Source organism: Leuresthes tenuis, unplaced genomic scaffold, assembly GCF_036924035.1.
Source record: "Leuresthes tenuis unplaced genomic scaffold, fLeuTen1.0.hap1 SCAF_19, whole genome shotgun sequence".
Lineage (NCBI taxonomy): Eukaryota > Metazoa > Chordata > Actinopteri > Atheriniformes > Atherinopsidae > Leuresthes > Leuresthes tenuis.
This window is the reverse complement of record NW_027325373.1, coordinates 5,450,009-5,467,623: the sequence shown is the minus strand read 5'-3', so window position 1 is coordinate 5,467,623 and position 17,615 is coordinate 5,450,009. Positions and strand designations below refer to the sequence as shown.

General features: G+C 41.2%; 1 protein-coding gene across 1 annotated transcript in view; it reads left to right on the top strand.

Annotated features, from left to right (window-relative positions):
- Positions 1-17,615, top strand: part of vav2 (vav 2 guanine nucleotide exchange factor) — a 169,629-nt gene that overhangs the window by 111,932 nt on the left and 40,082 nt on the right. The window contains exons 3-4 of the mRNA XM_072371665.1: positions 6,107-6,165; positions 16,437-16,505. Coding sequence (XP_072227766.1) covers positions 6,107-6,165; positions 16,437-16,505 — 128 coding nt within the window. The remainder of the gene's footprint in view (positions 1-6,106; positions 6,166-16,436; positions 16,506-17,615) is intronic.

Below are 17,615 nucleotides of genomic sequence, written 5' to 3'. Positions count from 1 at the left end.
TGTAAAGCATCTGTATTGAATAAAATGATACTCAGCGGTCTCTTCCCCGCTCCCTTCTCGTCTTGTTTAAAGAATACGAATCAGCTGTTGCTTTAGTTTACAAGTATTTATTCCTAAAACTTATTTAACAAGTTCCCCAAAGACAGGGTGATGCCCAAATCTGTCATAATCTTTTGAAAAGCCCAAAAATGAAATGCAAATCAGTCACATTTTCATGGACCGTTTTGAGCCAAATAAACTAGACCAAAGGGAGGCGGTCAGGGTCATGTTGCTAGTGACAGAAATTTAGTAGAAGAAGCTGTCCTTTGCAGAAACGAGCCTTCTGTGGTGCGCATCCACAAGTAGTGGACAGAGATAGCGCTCCTCAGGGAAATCCACCTATTGACAGAAAACATTTCTTCTTTCTTCAACTCTTGCTGCTGAGTCACCAAAATGCCAGCGTTTCCAACACTCCCACATCCCAAACCCAGCAGCTCCTAGTGTGTCATCAATGGTCCGAATTTGCTGCAAGAATAACAATTCACAAAGTGCTTTGGAGAGCAGCTGCATCATTCTGGGCTGTTGTTGCATGATCCGGAGTCATTAGTAACGCTGCTTGGTTCAGAATGTGGATTTACTCAGTGGTAGAGAACTATTGTGGCTACATTTCTGTCTCACTCGTGTCTAAACCGTTTAGCTTCATCTATGGTGAAAGAAAATCCTGCAAGCAAAGAGAGTGAATTCAACAGAAACCCACAGCCAAAAAAATAAACCCAAAAAACTGCTTTTTGCAATTTTGAAGCAATGACCCAGAGGTTAAGTTTAATTTTCGACATGTTTACATCCACTTAGGATACATTTTTTAGATGTTTACATAAGTGGCATTGTGGGCACTTATTGTCCAACTCAGCTCTGAACAGTCATATGCACGAGAATCTTTAGTCCTGATGTTGGTGCAGATTTCTTTTCTTGTCACTTGAAAACATTTCATCTCTCATCTCAAAGGCTTCTTTGGATGAAAGATGAAATGTTCTCAGTTTCTTAACACCTTATAAGTCTGGCACTCCCCACCTTTCAGATGAAACTGAGAAGCCTTTTGGATGAGAGGATCTGATAAAACTTTCAGTCTCACACCCGGTCCTCAGCGTTTCCTCAGCTCCCCCTCAGCGCCATCTCTACGTTTTGCATGCTCTGTAGCCCACTGCTTCATTGATCTAGGTGAGGTATTACAGAGGTGTGCCCTCCTGCACAATCCCATGCTGATACCTTGTGAGTGTGTGTTGATGCACACATGTGCAGACATCCTCTGACATGCAGGCGTTTTCACGCATAAGTGAGCAAGCCCATGTCTGCTGATTTAGTGTGAAATGGGACAGGTCATGGACCTGACTACAGTACATTGGCAGGTGTTGACCATGCTGAACCGATCTTTGGAGCGCAATTTGCACATGCTGGCCACTGTTGCCCTTTTTCCATCAAGCAGCACAGGTTCAGATCAAATCAATACCCAAGGTCCTGAAGCTAAATAAGCTCTAAAATTGATCCGCTGGTACATATTCGCATCGATACGGTATCGATGGTTGTAGGAAATGCATTACTGAAAGGCTTAAAAACCCACTGCATCATCTGCATTATGTTCAGCCAACACACGATCGTCAATGTAAGCAGGAAGTGTGTATAACTTGTGTGTGGGCCAAACGCGCTACGGAAGCTTACAGCCGTTTAGTTTGGCACTGATAGGGTGTGTTAAAGGTCAACAGCGGCGATCTCTCAGCCCCTCACAAACCTTTCTGTACGTCATCAAGCAGCTGGAAGGTCCTCTTTGAGGGGATTTAGTGGCGTGTGGCAGGTGCCAATCTGACTGCAATAAGGATTTACGCAGGCCCGGCTCCTGATAGTATTCAGCAATTTCCTTGGAGACTAAGAGCAGTCATTCAAGAGGTTTTGTGCATGGTGCTTATTGTTCAAAGATGTGCCACTGTGTGTGCAGTCAAACAGAGTTTATGAGATTTGGGTTGTGCCTTTGTCCTTTTATCTGGAAGGATGAAAGTGCACCTGTGACTCAGCGTTTATTTTTGTATTTGCACTTAATGAACATTTGATTAGGGACACTCCAAACAGCCTCAGTCCTCCGTGTGCAATAAATTCAACGAGATATTGGAAACATTTTTTACGTGACCAATCCCCTGTTCTTCCAAAGCCCAAAAGTGTTCCACCTGTGATGTACACTGAAGAGGCTTTTTAAATGGGCTCAGTGTCATCTTTCAGGAAAACAGTTTGCTGTGACTTTTGCTTTGGGACATGGTCACATTTTGACATTTTGACCAAGTACCATTCAGCTGCTTTTCTGTGTTTAAGTGTGACTTAGCTTTTTGCTTTCCTATTAATTCCAGTTATTTATGGCGTTTTTGCATTCCGGTTTGTTTCTAGCTGGTCTAATGCTCCTTTCTCCCATTTTTCCATTTCTCCTAATAGCGTTTGTTTGTCTTAAAGTAAAAAGTTAATTTCTGTTGCTTCTGTTTAGTAATTCTGCTGTTATTGTCGTGTCTGTGTGGAACACTAAAAGAGGTATACAGCTCTCTTGGAGCACCCCGCAACACGTAAGACTGGATCTTAATATGCACTGTCATTTATGATATACAGTGAATTAGTGTATATTAAACAGGCTGCGTAATGAAAGTGTTCCAGACGTTTTATTTGTGTGTTAACTCGGTACAATAAAAAGAAACGGTGGGCAAAAAAACCTCCTGGAGGCAGTGGGACGCACACACAAACACAGAGACTCGGCCGTTCCTCTATTATTGTTGTCTATTATTGATGGACATGCAGGGTTCCCTCTCAGCCATCTGCTGTCAGCTCTCCCACTCAGTGCCCCATTGCTTCGTGGCTTTCACTTTCACAGGCTGGCATAAGCTGAGCAATGCTGCCTTATCAGTGTGTGAACACCTCATGAATATATCCCAGTATTAGGGAGTTAGCTGTTGGATAAAGAACAAGGAGAAGGCAGTGAGGAAAAAATTAAGGCCAAACAGGACGAACTTTCCATCAGTTTTACCTCTTCGTTGGAGGGCCTCCAACAAATGCGTTGATTTGCAGTGCAAGACAAAGTCGTGTCGTGACTGCATCGGATTTAAACAGAATCGGTTTGTTTTGTGATGGATCATCCTTCTTTATGTTTTCAGATCTTAATCAGATCACATCCACGTCCTCCGACTGTTAATAGCATATGGCTTCAGGTTTGTTTTTGATCTGAACTGTAATTTATGACGGGGCATATTCAATCAAGTCACGGTTGCCAGGGGGAACCACGTCCTGCCTGCAGGTCTCTTTATTGGCTGCAGGGCAGTCACATGTGGTGTAACTTAGCGTCCAGCTGGGACAGGGGCCACATGTGGTGAGCTAGAAGGCGTGTAAGGTTGGCGTGTGTTTGCAAACATGCGGCTTTGGTTGGCATTTATTTCCGTAGATTCTGCTTATTTAGTGGTAACTAGATTGCAAATGTTGCATTTCAGTGTCATGCAGAACTGACAAAAAAGTATCAGAAGTGGACACGGGGACGCCAGAAGCTGTGGGGTTGGGATTAAGGTAAGATAATGGTTTAGGGCGATAGAAAGGAAGTTATCACCCCACCATATGACTTGTCTTTTCCTTATTCCTAATGGAGTTAGAGAGGCTTTATTCTCTGGCTAGCCCTGAGTTAAGACTCCCTGGGGAGTACGAGATGAGAGGGAAATTAATAATGTGTAGGGATCCAAGGGCTCTGACTGCATCAAAGGATCAAAAGAGGGCGGGGGTGGATTGGAGGCAGAAAGGAGAGCTAAAAACATGGGCAGAGAAGAAAGTACATTCAGACACTCAGACCACCTTTGAGCAAAGGCTGGAAGGTAAGAGGAGTGACATTAAGAAACACATAAAAGAAGTCTGTTTACAAAGAAAAAAGCCCGATAAGAAGACCAGTCCTCTTAAGAGGACACTCTATTTAAAAGTTGTCCTGTCGATATCTCTCGCAACCCCCATATTTTCTACTCAAGCTTTCAACCCACTCAGATCAAATCGGTGAAATCAAATACAGTCTTTTATTGATACTGTCAGTGAAACCATGACTCAGCATGTTTTCTCATTTGTTTCTCATTGTAAATAAGCCTTCCTCACACACGCACCGCCGGTTTTTCTCCACTTCATGGCGTAAAGAGCTAACATGAAGTAAAACTGAGAACAAACTCCTAATGTTGATGAAATTTGAGAGGTGATATTAATAGGCCTTAGCCTGCGATGTGTGAAAGTCACGCTAACACTCGCGGTGCTGGCACACTCGTGTCTTGTCTCTCCAGGCCAGCCAGGCTTTGGTTCCCCCTGTGACCCATCTGGCTGGAAGCCAGCTGATCTGCCATCCTTTGAACCTGGACTATCCTGAGCTGAGGGCAGCTGTGTTTATCCAAATCCCACACCAGGCGGCATTAAATATTAATTGCTCTTAAATACCAAATTTTGCCATCCATCCGACACTTTAATTCACGCTTTTGAGGAAATTTTATGCTTACGATGCCTGTGAATTGTTTTTACTGTCTCACTTGCACAAAGATGATTTAGGCTGATGAGACTCGAATAATTTGACGACACTGCTGTCTGCCATATGTGATTCCCCCCCGCCAGCATGGCCAGGTGGGCAGAGTGCCACTAAGCAGCACAATGGGATTGATCCACAGTGATTTCTTAAACACACTGACCACTGGTTAAACCAAGACCCAAAGCTTTGTTTGCCATCTCCTCTCTCTTCTCTGCTTTTCTGCCCATCTTTGTGTCTCTTTAGCTGCCCATCTGCACAGTTATGGTGGTAGTAAAGTAACTACATACTGGACACATTAAAGGACCCAGGAATTGGATTTCTCACACTCTATGTAACCCCTTCACTTTCCAACTGTTTGTGTTAAACAAGTTAAACAACTGTTTGTGTTTAAGTTTGGTCAAGAACACTTAAACAGAAGTGCTCTACGGGCCTAAAGTGCTGGTGTTCTTTTCATGGCAGCCATTAGCGCAGCCTCAGTTTGAAGGATAAATACCACTGGCTCAGAGCCGTCGTTCTTGTGTGCTTAGAGAAGCGGGAGTTGGATGGGAGGTTGTGGATGACACACCTGCCCAGAAAGAGAGGTTGAGATAACACTTGACTCCTCCCTGTGGAGGAGACATCTGGCCTTGCCACGGTGTCGCAGGCTGAAACACACCCAGGAGTGGGTAATGAGGTGTGGGAGAGTGGGTTTGTGTTTTGTCAGATGTGTGTGTGGGTGTGGGTGTGTTTTTTGGTAAGTGATTCCCTTGTCTTCCTGAATTAGCTTGCAAACACGCCATCTGCATTACTCAACCATAAACCCGCTCTGTGTGTATCTCGTGAGTAGTATTGAGTCTAAAAACCGAGTACAGGATGGTTGTAAAGAAATGATAAAGAAATCTGAAAGGGAACTCAGAGCTTGCATTTTCGACCAAGCACAACGGATTTTTTGCATATTTAAAGAAAGTCATGCAGATCTCCATAGAATTTCTTTCCTTCTTTATTTGGCAAATCAATTCGAAAGACGGACAAACAAATGGTGCTGAAAACACGTCGGCACCTTGGCAGACAAACAAATTAAGCAGTACAAGGTCAAACGAGGATGCATCTACACTGTGGTACCAAACTAAAGCGGCACCCAACCATCCATATCATGTCTTTCAATGTCACCATTAACATTGTGGACTGCATTATGTGCAGGCACAGATGTGTGTGGAGCTGCATATGCCTGAGAGGGGTTGCTAAGAGACACACAAGTAATGTTCCCCCGTTTAAGGACATGTGGAGCTGCAACGAGGATCTTAGCTTTTAACTGTCAAACGTCCAAACAGTTCTCCAACTGTTTTAGTGGCACAACTAAAAGTTGCCTTTTGCAACAGTCAGTTGAAGTTGACTGATGCCTATGACTTATAATTTCATTACATTGGTCACAGTTTCTATCTTCATGTTGCCATTTATATCGATTTGAGGTGTAAATCCATTGTGACTATCTGAATATAGTCCTGTCTTCCTATTAAGTGCAGAAGTATGTTTCAGAAATGTGTAAATCTATAGTTGACTGTTTCATATTTTTCATTTCAGGTCATCTCTGCTCTGTCGAGGATCTCCCACCACAGCATTGCACAAATCAAAGGCATCAGGTATGTGTCTAATGTGCAACTCACCCATTCATCAGTGCAGCTGAATACAGACACTTTGTAGGCCCGTATTAAAATGGGTGACGCTATTAACTCATTTAAAAGCAAATTTACGTTTTAAGCAATTAGCTGCAGCTTTTAGCCTACGTTATCAAAACAATCCACACCTCGTTTCCATCTGCCACTCAAGCAGCACTGCGTCATTATGTCAGACTACCTCTTTGTATGCAGGGATGGTCATTTCTCTTTTTACAAATTGTGGAGAGGCTGAAGAAATCTTGCACACGGCTTTATCGGGGCTGGAATAGGCGTCTGATCTGTCCTCATCTGCTCAATGTGCTTGGAGCGTGGTGTCTCGCAGACGCCACATAAAAAGCCATTTTATCTGTCTTAATACATTGATGGTGCCTGCCCATTAGGAGCCGTGCCAGGAAATGAAAGGAGAAAAAAAAGCATGAGAAGAGTGCAGGTCCCCTGCGATTAATAAAGACAACACAGCCTGCTGACAGTTCGCCACAAAACTGAAGGAAAGCAGTGAGCAAAGCCATCCTAAGATGAAAATAGCCGAACCAAATTATTTAGGAGGCAGTGTTTGGAAGTGTGTCAGCGTCAACATTCAAATACATTTGGTTCCCCGTTTATTTCAAATTCATCCGAACAAAAGAAAAACTCACGACTTGTCAGAAAAGGTGCAACAAGAACACTTTGTTTGGACAACAAGTGATCATTTATCAATTCCAGGTGTGTGTACATGTAGGGAATGCCCGCCTGCTCAATAATTAACATTGTGTGAGAAAAAAGGGGAAGTTAGACAACGAAGAATACATTTGTATGAAATACATATACATATATTTGACTAAATTCCTTTCACGCTCAAAGGGATACACCAATATGCCTTTTTTTTGTTGGTATGGGAGGTTGTGTGAAGTACATTTGAGTCGTCAGTGTCTTACCTGCAATAAACAGCAGTCAGAGTGCTCTCAGTTTGGTGACTCAACAGGTTTGTAGTTGACGAATTAAGGTTAAAAATGACTCAGACAGTGACTTTGAGAAGAACGTATTTGCATATTTCCATCTAAAAAGCTAAAAAATGACATTGTAGTTCAAGCTAAAGCTGTATTGTGGATTTTTACCAGGCGTTACATGTTTGTGGATGACAAAATGTACTAACAGAGTAAACATCTTTCTCCTGTACACGTGAGACGGTGTAAAAATCCCCAATACAGCATTCACACAAATGAGTTGCTTTAGATGGAAGAAAAGATCTTCTGCTACCCCTCTGAGTAGCTTTTAACTTAGCTCGTCTGTGAATGACCTCACACAACCCCACTCCAAGAGAAGAAAAAAGGAATATGCCTTGAGGCGGAGCGCTGGTCACAGTACACCAAGAGAACAAATTTTCAATCAGAGATGACTATGAACTAAGGCCACATTCGATTCTGGGCCTGAAAAAGAAAACATTGAATTTCTGTAGCTTATTAAATGCTACACTGGACTAAATCCTAAGGGAACATGTCATTAAGGGTAATACACACAATCGTGTGTATTCTGTTTGCAATGATCAGCCATAATTATTGAGAACGATGCATGTGGAAAACCTTTTAAGGAAAACAAAACACAAGTTAAACTACTTTCTCAACTGCTCCTTTTCTGTTTTCTTCTTCTTGCTGATGAGGTTAGAAAAAAACAAACTCTGGCTGAGTTAGAGCTGGTGTGCTGAAAGAAGCTTATACATATATACATGTGTTTATAAGGGTTTTTGTAAAGGGTTTCTGTGAAGAAACAAGCATATAAAACAATGAGCTCATAAATACAAATTAGTTCTCAGAGATATTAACAGAAGTGAAAAGTGAAACATGTTTAGCTTGATTTAAACCTAAAAAATATGAGCTGAAACTACAGTGTGCCCACAGCACAGCTGGGTCCTCTGTCTTAGAATGATATGCACCTCATTTTAATACCTAATATAGCCCTAAGTTATTTCTTGCCTCTTACCATTCCCAGTAAAGGCTTTGCAAAACAGAAGTAACACAAGTACATTTTTTCTGTAATTAAACCGAGTTTAATATGTAGTTTCTTCAGCATCAGAGCTGAGGATTAAAAGCCAAATTCATTCAATCTCAACAGATCTGTGCACATCTGTTCATGTTTCATTACTCAGAGCAAAGTATCATCAGCTCTAAAATGAACACAAAGGAAAGCCAGAACATGGACAACAATACTGTGGTGCAGTGCCCCACAGACTCATTGAAATGCTGTTCAAATAAAGAGTATCTTGACATTTAATTTCATATTTCTAGCCATGCAGTCAGTGTTACAGATGTTGACTGTGGTCAGGTGGGCTGTGCAGTGAATTATTAAGGAGGGGGTCGTCAAGGTCTTTTCTGAAATCATCTGCCTCCTCTGAGGCAATACTGAAAGACATGATTCATAAGTCAGAAGAAGCAGGTGCATCTCTCCATCACTGAATTGCCCTCTGGTGCTTCAAAACTGTGTGATCAGAAGATTATTAAATGCTCATCTTCAACCTTTTTTGGTCATTTTAAAGTGACAATTCGACTCTGCTAGTCTTTCAACATGTTAAGACATTCTTCAAGAGCCTGAATGAGAAGACCATATCGGATGATAGATTTCTTCTTTTTTCTTTCGAGAAAGCGATTTAAAGAAACTTTCCCTGCTCCTCAGAGTGGAGCTTCAGACCATGACCCCAGGATCATGATGCTGTAAACACACACCGGGTCAGACTGAGTTTTAAAGTAACCAGAAAATTCCTCCGTGTATTCACTGCCTCAGGATTTATCATTGATCTTGTCTGTTCACTCTAATCAGACCTAAGTAGTTCTCACAGTTCGGCCCTTCGTGGATATATAGGCAGTATGTTAGCATGAACATAAATGTTTACTGCATAGTGTGCACTCCTCCTAATTTTTTCTTTTACATTACGACATCATTTTTACCTGCTTCATATGTATAATTCTTGCTGAATCTTGTTATGCGATGCCCTCAAACTTTCCGACTAATGTTAAACAGTCTGAAATGGCAAAAAGTCACTCTAAAATTCTTTAGTGGGGTTTTCTTTAGGTTTATTTTTCTCCTCTTAGGCAACAGACAGAAAGCTTTGCACCACTGAGAAAACCTCACTCTGAATTATATGAGGTCGGGTGATCTGTACATTTATGTATGGATTCATATTGGACATAGCAAGGGGGGGTATTACAAAAAAGTTTAAATGATTGATGCTTCCATTTTATTACCAAAGCATCAACTATCTATCAGAAACAGGACTTGAGTCCATATGTTCCCATCTCCCTGCGTCTCTGATGAGTTGACCTTGTGTTTCTCTCTGCTCCTCCTCAGTATCAGTGTGTCATCCTTTGTCGTGTTATTCCGACCGACCTCTTTTCCTGCTGCTTATCTTTGCTTTCCTCAGCAGACCCCACTTTAACCCTCAACCCTTCTGTGATGTCCCTGCTGTTTCGTTGACTTAAGCTTAGCATCGAGATATGAGGCGTATGAAAAGGGAGTTTACAGCAGCTCCATCTGTTTTGTGTTGTCATACTGTGCATGGCGTCATCGGAGAACAGTCCAACATTTGTGAGGCATATCTGAAGAGGCGAACTGCTGAACTACAGAGGTTTTGGTGCAACATATGTTGCGATCAAAATGTCATCTTTTTCAGGGAAACCTTTGCTTATTTAAACAAGACATTTCCAAATCACACTCTGTATGTACAGCGGCATCGGCCCGTGGTAAAGGAGTCCAGGCTCTAAATGGGCCAGCCTGCAGTCCCTGTAGACGCCCATATTTGGCACAATGCACATTGAAATACAACAAAGGAGTGCTTGAAATGATGCACATATTTCCCTTATTTATACACATGAGCATAAATAATGAATGATAAATAAATAACTGGATACACCGTCTAATCTGGGCTTTCAGTTGTTTTTATACCGTTAGATGGTACCACCCAACTGGTCTTACAAACACCATAAATGGCACACTTCAATTTTCTGGATCACTCTTGATGATGAAAACGCAAACAATAAATTAGATTAATTAGAGTTAGAAATACACAGAATGGTGAGAAAAAAAACAGCTTTAATAGCTAGAATTGGCACATTAAAGAAATATTAGGGTGCTAATCAAATGTCGCTGGCTAACTGTTGATCTACACATTGATTAATGACAGACGTCTTCTCCTTCTTGTGATGAATATAATTAAAAAATATTAATTTGATATGTATAGATAGATAGATAGATAGATATGTGCCTTAATTTAGTTACAGCCCTGCCGTCCTGTTCCATTCCACGTTACACACATTAGTATGCAGCTATCACATGGCACATGTAGTCTTTACTTTTCACTTGGGCCATATGAAAGCATGCTGTGTGATCATTTCACACATAAAATTGCTAATATGACTCAAACCTGCAACAAAAGGAAAGTGCAGCATTCATATATTATGTGGCCTGCACTCACCCTCCCCCGGCAGAGCAGCTTCATAGACAGGAATGGCACAATAAGTAGCAAAGTGCACTCTCTTTCTCGAGCTCCAGCAATTTATCGACCCCTGCAGCAACGAAGTCGTGTCCTGGGACATGAAACTCCTTCCGCTGCTGACTATTTGAGCCGCCTTCACACATAACAGCTACAGTGTTGTTCTGCTGTTCGACAATAGTTGATCAATGGGACGAGCTCACTGCGGCTTTGTACAGCACACATATGCCAACAATTCTCCCCACACAGGACGGTGTGCAGACGTGATCACAGACAGATCGGGGGGCTTTACAATTAGGCAGTTATTCTCAGTGAAGATCGATTAAATGCTACTGTGAAGAGCTGCGATGAAAAATTGAGAGAAAAACCCTTTGAGTTTTGTGTAGTAAGGTTTCACTTGTAGAGATGTACACTGATGTCCATGTTAGGCTTGCTTTCTATTTGGATAAGAAAAAATTCAATTGGGAATCGATGGGAGAGTATTCGCCTTAAAGTAAGAGTTAAGTAAGAGGAAGAAAGATGGATAACATATCCAGAAGAAGAGGGCTTTAAAAAGACACCAAACCAATCGATTCTCTCTGAACCTTTTCTAAGTAAAAATAGAAAGTAAGAGAGAGGCACTCATCAATTGGCCGGATTTCATCTTTACCAGCCGATCACGCTCAGATCCATCTGAGTCTCTGCCAATTAAATGTAAATGAATGTCAGGATGGTTCATTGTCCTCCCACAGCACCATAATGCTAATATCACAGTTACTGACACATTACTGTGGGTTTAGAGGACATAAAGGCCCAATCTTAATTATCAGGAATAGGTTGTCTCTTGTTTTTTTTTGTTTTTTGTTCTTGTGGTCATCTAACCCTTTAACTGGGGCTTCAGGGGATACAGTGGAACCTCGATTTTCATGATTAATTAAATTTAAAAAAGTCTGACGAAAACCAAATGTACGAAAACTGAAGAAATATTCCCCATAAAAAAATGTAAATACAAATTAATATGTTCCAGACACCCAAAAATATGAACAAAAAATACATTTTATAGAGAATAACTATAGTTTTACATACAGAAATCAATGATAAATAAATACAAATGACTAATGAAATGGATAAATGAAAGACTAAAGGGTATCAAGGCCCTATCTGGGGTTTCTTCCCTTCTTAGTGAGGAACGTGTGGGGTGATGCTCACTCAGCGAGAAACAAAGGCAGACTGAGTCACGAACGCATGGAATGCTTTGTGTTGGCGCTCGATTCCGGGAAGTAAGTGGCCGAGTCACCTGGGCAGCCGGATGAGTTTGATACGGACCATTTTCAACTGTACGAAAACCGACCGAATGTACGAAAACTTTGACGAAAAACTAGGGCATACGAAAATCAAGGTTTAGACGATCACTGCTCCTTGATCCTGAAAAGACAAAAGGCACCTGATGGCTGAAAATGAAACACGTATTGCCAATTGGCCAAAGGTTGCAGGTTGTTGTGACATTCATACTCATAAGTGTACATACCCAGAGCCAACACAACCAAGCAATCTTGTCACTTCATGAGGTGCACTCCCCCTACTTAAGGACTTACATACATTCTAATTTACAACAGTAGTAATTATGATAAGGCTTTTGCCTTATGAGCTGCAAGATTTTTTCAGGGCAGTAAGCTGTTCTCAGATATGAACAACCAGCACTGGTTTCAGTGTGCAACCCACTGTGAAGCTGTAACAGAGAAGAGGAGTAGCCTTAGCCATCTCTCATGTTAGCATGGTAGCTCATGTTGGTGGAATATGTTGGAATTTTATTTGAACAAGTAAATAAACACATTAATCCAGCAACATAGACTGAACTACCTGATTGTGTTTGAGCTTCTCAAAGCTGAACCAACACGCTCAGATAAGGCATTTCAAAGTTTAATTATTGATAAAGTTTACACTAAACCAAATGGGCTTAGGTGCTCTGCACACGCTCCCAAGTTCCAGGAATTTACAACAAATTGTGACTGAAAGTCAGCCTGTTAAGACTATGTGCCAACTCACTGTCGCCTAAAGCATCTGATAAAATCCTGATTTTATAACCGCAGCATTATCTTTTGAAATCACCATTTAAGTAACTGCAGCAAACATAACTTTATTTACATATGGAATGAACAAAGCAGCAGGAAGTCTTGAATGTTTTCTTACACAGCCCACGGTGTTGCAGTCTGGCATACTTTGGAGGTCCAAGTAAATTGCCCGATCAAATTTTAACTGTGATAGTCTCTCGTTGTGCGTGTCTTTTTAAGAAAGTGGAATTTTGAACTGGTCAAGAAAGCCTAAATTCTCTTTATTTACTGTACAAGAATAATTTCCAGTCAAATATTCTGACAACCAATAAAAGTAAATTAAATCAGGGGGTAATGTCGATAACATCAATATTGGGGAATTCACAAGTGTTGTAAAGCAACACAAATTCTCCAAATAGAAAACTAATCACTTTGTAGCCCAATATCCTCCCTGTTATACACGATACAGATTCAATCATGCATGAGGGAACAACCATAGAGCAGAGATTAAATGCCAAGAGACGGCTCATCAGAGGTGTGCTGATGAAATTATGAACGTAGTTCAATTACCCCTCGTAGCATCATTTCAGGAAAATGAAAACTGCCGCTCTGGATGCTGTTTGGCTCCACAAAATAACACCGAGATGATAGATATGTGCGCATTGCTCCACAAACTACTTTGTAATTAGATTTTGCCCTGTGGGACTCCATTAATAACTTAAAATATAATGCACACTTCATTGGAGGGGGCCATCAAATGTGGGTGTGTTACTACGCTCTGGAGGAGGCCCCTTCTGCGTGTGAGGGAGAAGTTAACAGAAGTCAGATGAGGCAGATTTTGTGAAAGTACGACTCGTAATTAGCTTTTCGAAATAAAAGTTTTAATGAAGTTGCAGCTGTTACACAAGAGAAAGTGCAGCAGAGTGAATGTATGAGAGAAGCATGTGGAGACAACAGGATTCAGCGCTTTGGTGTGTGTGTTTCTGTGTGTGTGTGAGCTGACCTTTGACTATTTAGCTGACCATTCATTAACTTGAAGACAGACACACTCTTTCAGTGTGACCGCTGCTTTAATTATGCAGCGGTTGATTGATACCACTCACAAACACACACACGCGCACTGTTTTTATGCTTTCACCATAGTTTTACAGTAAGCTGCAGCAATTGGCCTTTTCCCTTTTACGGGCCACTTCAGTTGCCTCTTTAAGAGGTTGCAGACCGCGGGGAAGTAGCTAAGATCAAACACAGTAAAGGCTTTCAGAGCCTTGAGAGCTTTGAAGGTCTTGTCTGTGACACTAAACTGTCCCCGTCGACTCCCCGCTAACTTCCCCACTGAGGCAGCTACATGAAAGATACAGATGTTCATGTTTCTATCCTTGTTTTCCTGCTTTATTACATTTCTTATTTTTTTTCCATATAGCAACGCTGTGCACATAATCGTCAATGAAAGCATCAGTTACTGAATACACAAGGTGACAATGTAGACCCAGAATGCAAAAAATACAAGGCAACCTGCAAACAGTATTGACTCAATTCTGCTGTTAATGATGCTGTAGTAGTTAAGCTTTCAGAATTCCAAAATCCTGGCACAGAACTTCCAGAGAAGCCTAAATTCAACACCTAATTTACATGGGAGAAATAAACTGAATTATACATCGATTCAAATACAGGGCCACCAGGCTAACTTTTTGCTGCTCCTGACTGAAATCCAAAGACAAAATGTCGGAGCACCACTTTAATCGATCTGCATTTCTGTTGGTGAAAAACTGTCCTTTTAGTTCAAATGAAAAACTGTGAATTGACAATAATTGCGAAACAGTTATCTGTAACGCAGTTATGGTGGAAAAAAAGCGAACAACTTGCAGCCACGATCCATGAAGTGGGTCATTTTTTCCCTCAGTAAGATGTTTTGAGTTGTGTTCTCGGTTCAGTATATTCTGCGGTATATTCAGTATATTTTTTAAGCACCTTCGCCTCCTTCCATCCTGCTGTTTCAGTTATTATATACTAACGATAAAAGAAAAGACAATATGCACAACCAAATCACACTTGTGCACTTAGTTAGAAAATGAAGTTGCAGTCTGGAGCCCAGTTTAATAATGAGGTAAATGAGGTAATCATCTTTTATCTGTTAGTGAAGGGATCCTTTTTTTGTCTTTTGCACTGAAGATTTAACTTCCTGTTATAATGAATTGACTTTGCTGTAGAGACAGGACCTACATGTATCAGCTGAAATCCTGGAAACTTAAGATTTTGTGACAACTTGAACTTTTGGATACGCTGTGCTTCATCTCACACCATGAGTCGTCTCGTCGGTTGAATTTATTGGGTTATTACGCATTCCAGACATAGTGAGCACTCTTACAATGTGATTAGTTGGACTACAATGGTGACCTTTCTGTTTAACAGACTTCGAACAAGGTTTTGTTTCGTTTCTGTCTCCCCTTTGTTTTCTTTCATTCTGAACATGCTTTCCTTTCAGTGGACGATGGTTTATCAGTGTCATGTGCATATGGCATGATGCATATTGAAACATATTATATTCAATAGTATTTCATAGAATTACTACTTCTACCAACGGGTTGGGGATGCTACTTTTCTCACACACTCTTGGGTTTCCAGAATATTCTTCTAAACGAGTAACCATAACTTAGCGATTACAGTTAATAATTCAGCCATTGAGGACCAAAACAGCAGTTTTGACTGTGAAATGTTATAGACAAAGACTTTGTAACTGATTACTTATTCAAGTCCAAAACTATAACTAACCGTTATATTTTTAGGATCCTTAAAGTTGACCCGTCGTCAAAAGCACTCATTAAAAGGTGAATGGAAGCGGAACGTCCACTAAACGGAAAAACTGTTTTTTACACGTCTGGGTTGCTTCTTCTAACTTCCTCGTTAGCTGTGACCTCGCAGAATTTGATAGCTGTTTCTAATGCTACATGGCATTAAGCTAATAGGCTTTAATTTGTAGCAATCACCATCTCTTGGGGGTTTGCAAAGAAAAAAAAAAGTATCATTAACACTGCTGGCCATTTGAAAACTAATCCTGCACTTCTGAATAATGCTTTCAGACATTTGATATCTTTGAATAGATTAGAGATGATTCCCCTCTATTTAATGAGCTAATTGATTAATCTTCCATTTTTCTCTGCTCTGCTACTCCCCGGGAGTCGTCGTTTGTTGCCGCGGTGAGGGGGAGGAACGAGAAATCGATTGCTGTTCAACGAGCTGACATAAAACTCTTATTTATGCTTTTGCTGTTTTCAGATGGTCTTGCGCTCATCCCTCTCGCTTCATGCAAGCAGTGGAGGTCACTCTGCTGCAGAAGAATTCCAGCTGTAAACCCTGCAATCACGTTTTTTCCTTCGTTTATTTTTCGTGACTTTACTTTGTCCCGGAGGATCCTTGAAAGTGGATTTGTACGACACCTTCCCATTCATCTGAGAAAATGTTTGCTTTCCTGAATTCCTGCAAAGTTGGTTGTGGGGGAAAATGGCTCCTTTTTATGTCACTTGCTGTGTTTTGATGTGTTTTGACAGTGTTGTTTGTGACTGATGATGGGTCTCTCTGTTGAATACACCCTGCTATTTTGCAGCTGTAGTGATGGAGCGAAAAGTGACAAGCTGACAGATACAATGTGAAGTTTCTGACCGGCTATTTTTCTACCTGGGACAGTGTTTTCTCTGCAGTGATGAAGTGTTTTGTAACCCTCTAACTGTGTGTTTCTGTGTGTGTACCAGGCCTTTTCCATCTGAGGACACCGCTCTGAATGAGGATGATGTGTACCGGAGCCTGGAGGAGTTGGCAGAGTAAGTGTGCATTCTACCAAAAACACCCACGCAGGCTGGTTTTTATCACCAAGGGGGCATTGCTTCATTTCTCTGGAGACTTCCCCTAATTTTCACCATATGCAACTCTAGTCTCTTCTTAACAGGATTCTGATCATAAACAAGTACATATAAACCCTGATATCAAACAGCTTACCAAAGTTGACTTAAATGATCCGAGTTTGGGCCCAGAAACCTCATTTACACAACTGCTAAGAGGATTTTCATTTTCTTCAGGGTTTTCTCCAGCCATGAGATGCTGAAGCTATTAATAAGATCTGAACGCTGTCATTTCACATTTAGAAACGTTATTTTCTTTCTGCAAACAGACACAGTTGGGTGCATTTTACATGAGACGAGGTTCCACCGCATTGATGAGAAGTGGAATATTTGTGTTTGCAGTTTTTCTTAAATGTTTTATCTGGTCTTTTGTGGGATTTGACACAAAAGATCACGCACGCGATCTGCGATAAATGAAGAGATCATCTGGAGTTTCTCTGTATGTACAGTGTATACCACATCTTGAACTGCGATTGCCTCTCCTCCCAATATCTGCTAATTGTTTAATTACATAAGGCCTCTGTCACTCTGCCTGTTGCCATGGTGACAACGACACTGCTCAGGACTTTGGCCTGGCTCTCTCCTCTCAGGCTGCCTTTGAGGCTTTCTGCCTGCTTTGGTGACTGTGTGTGAAGGAGTCAAAGATCTCTCAGGGTGGCGACGGTGGTGACAGCAGCTGCTTGACTCAGATTAATGGAGAATAATTAGTTAACCGCTCTGAAATGGATGCCGTTCATCACGGACCGATAGGAAGGAGAAGAGCGTGAAATAGAAAGAACAGCATACAAGTCATAGATATTTATATATATAGATATATGTCATCTGAACACATGATCGTCTTCTTTAGCAGAAGCTGTGGGCTACAGTTGCTGCCAAGCTGGCTAATTCTGGATTACAGCCCAAATATTCGACCCTACAAGCTTTGAACGTGGGCCTATACGATAATAGTATACTGGATGAAAAGAAAACATTATTTTGGGCTCTGGTATATTATGCTACTCAGTCAAATGTGATCTCACACACACAAGATGC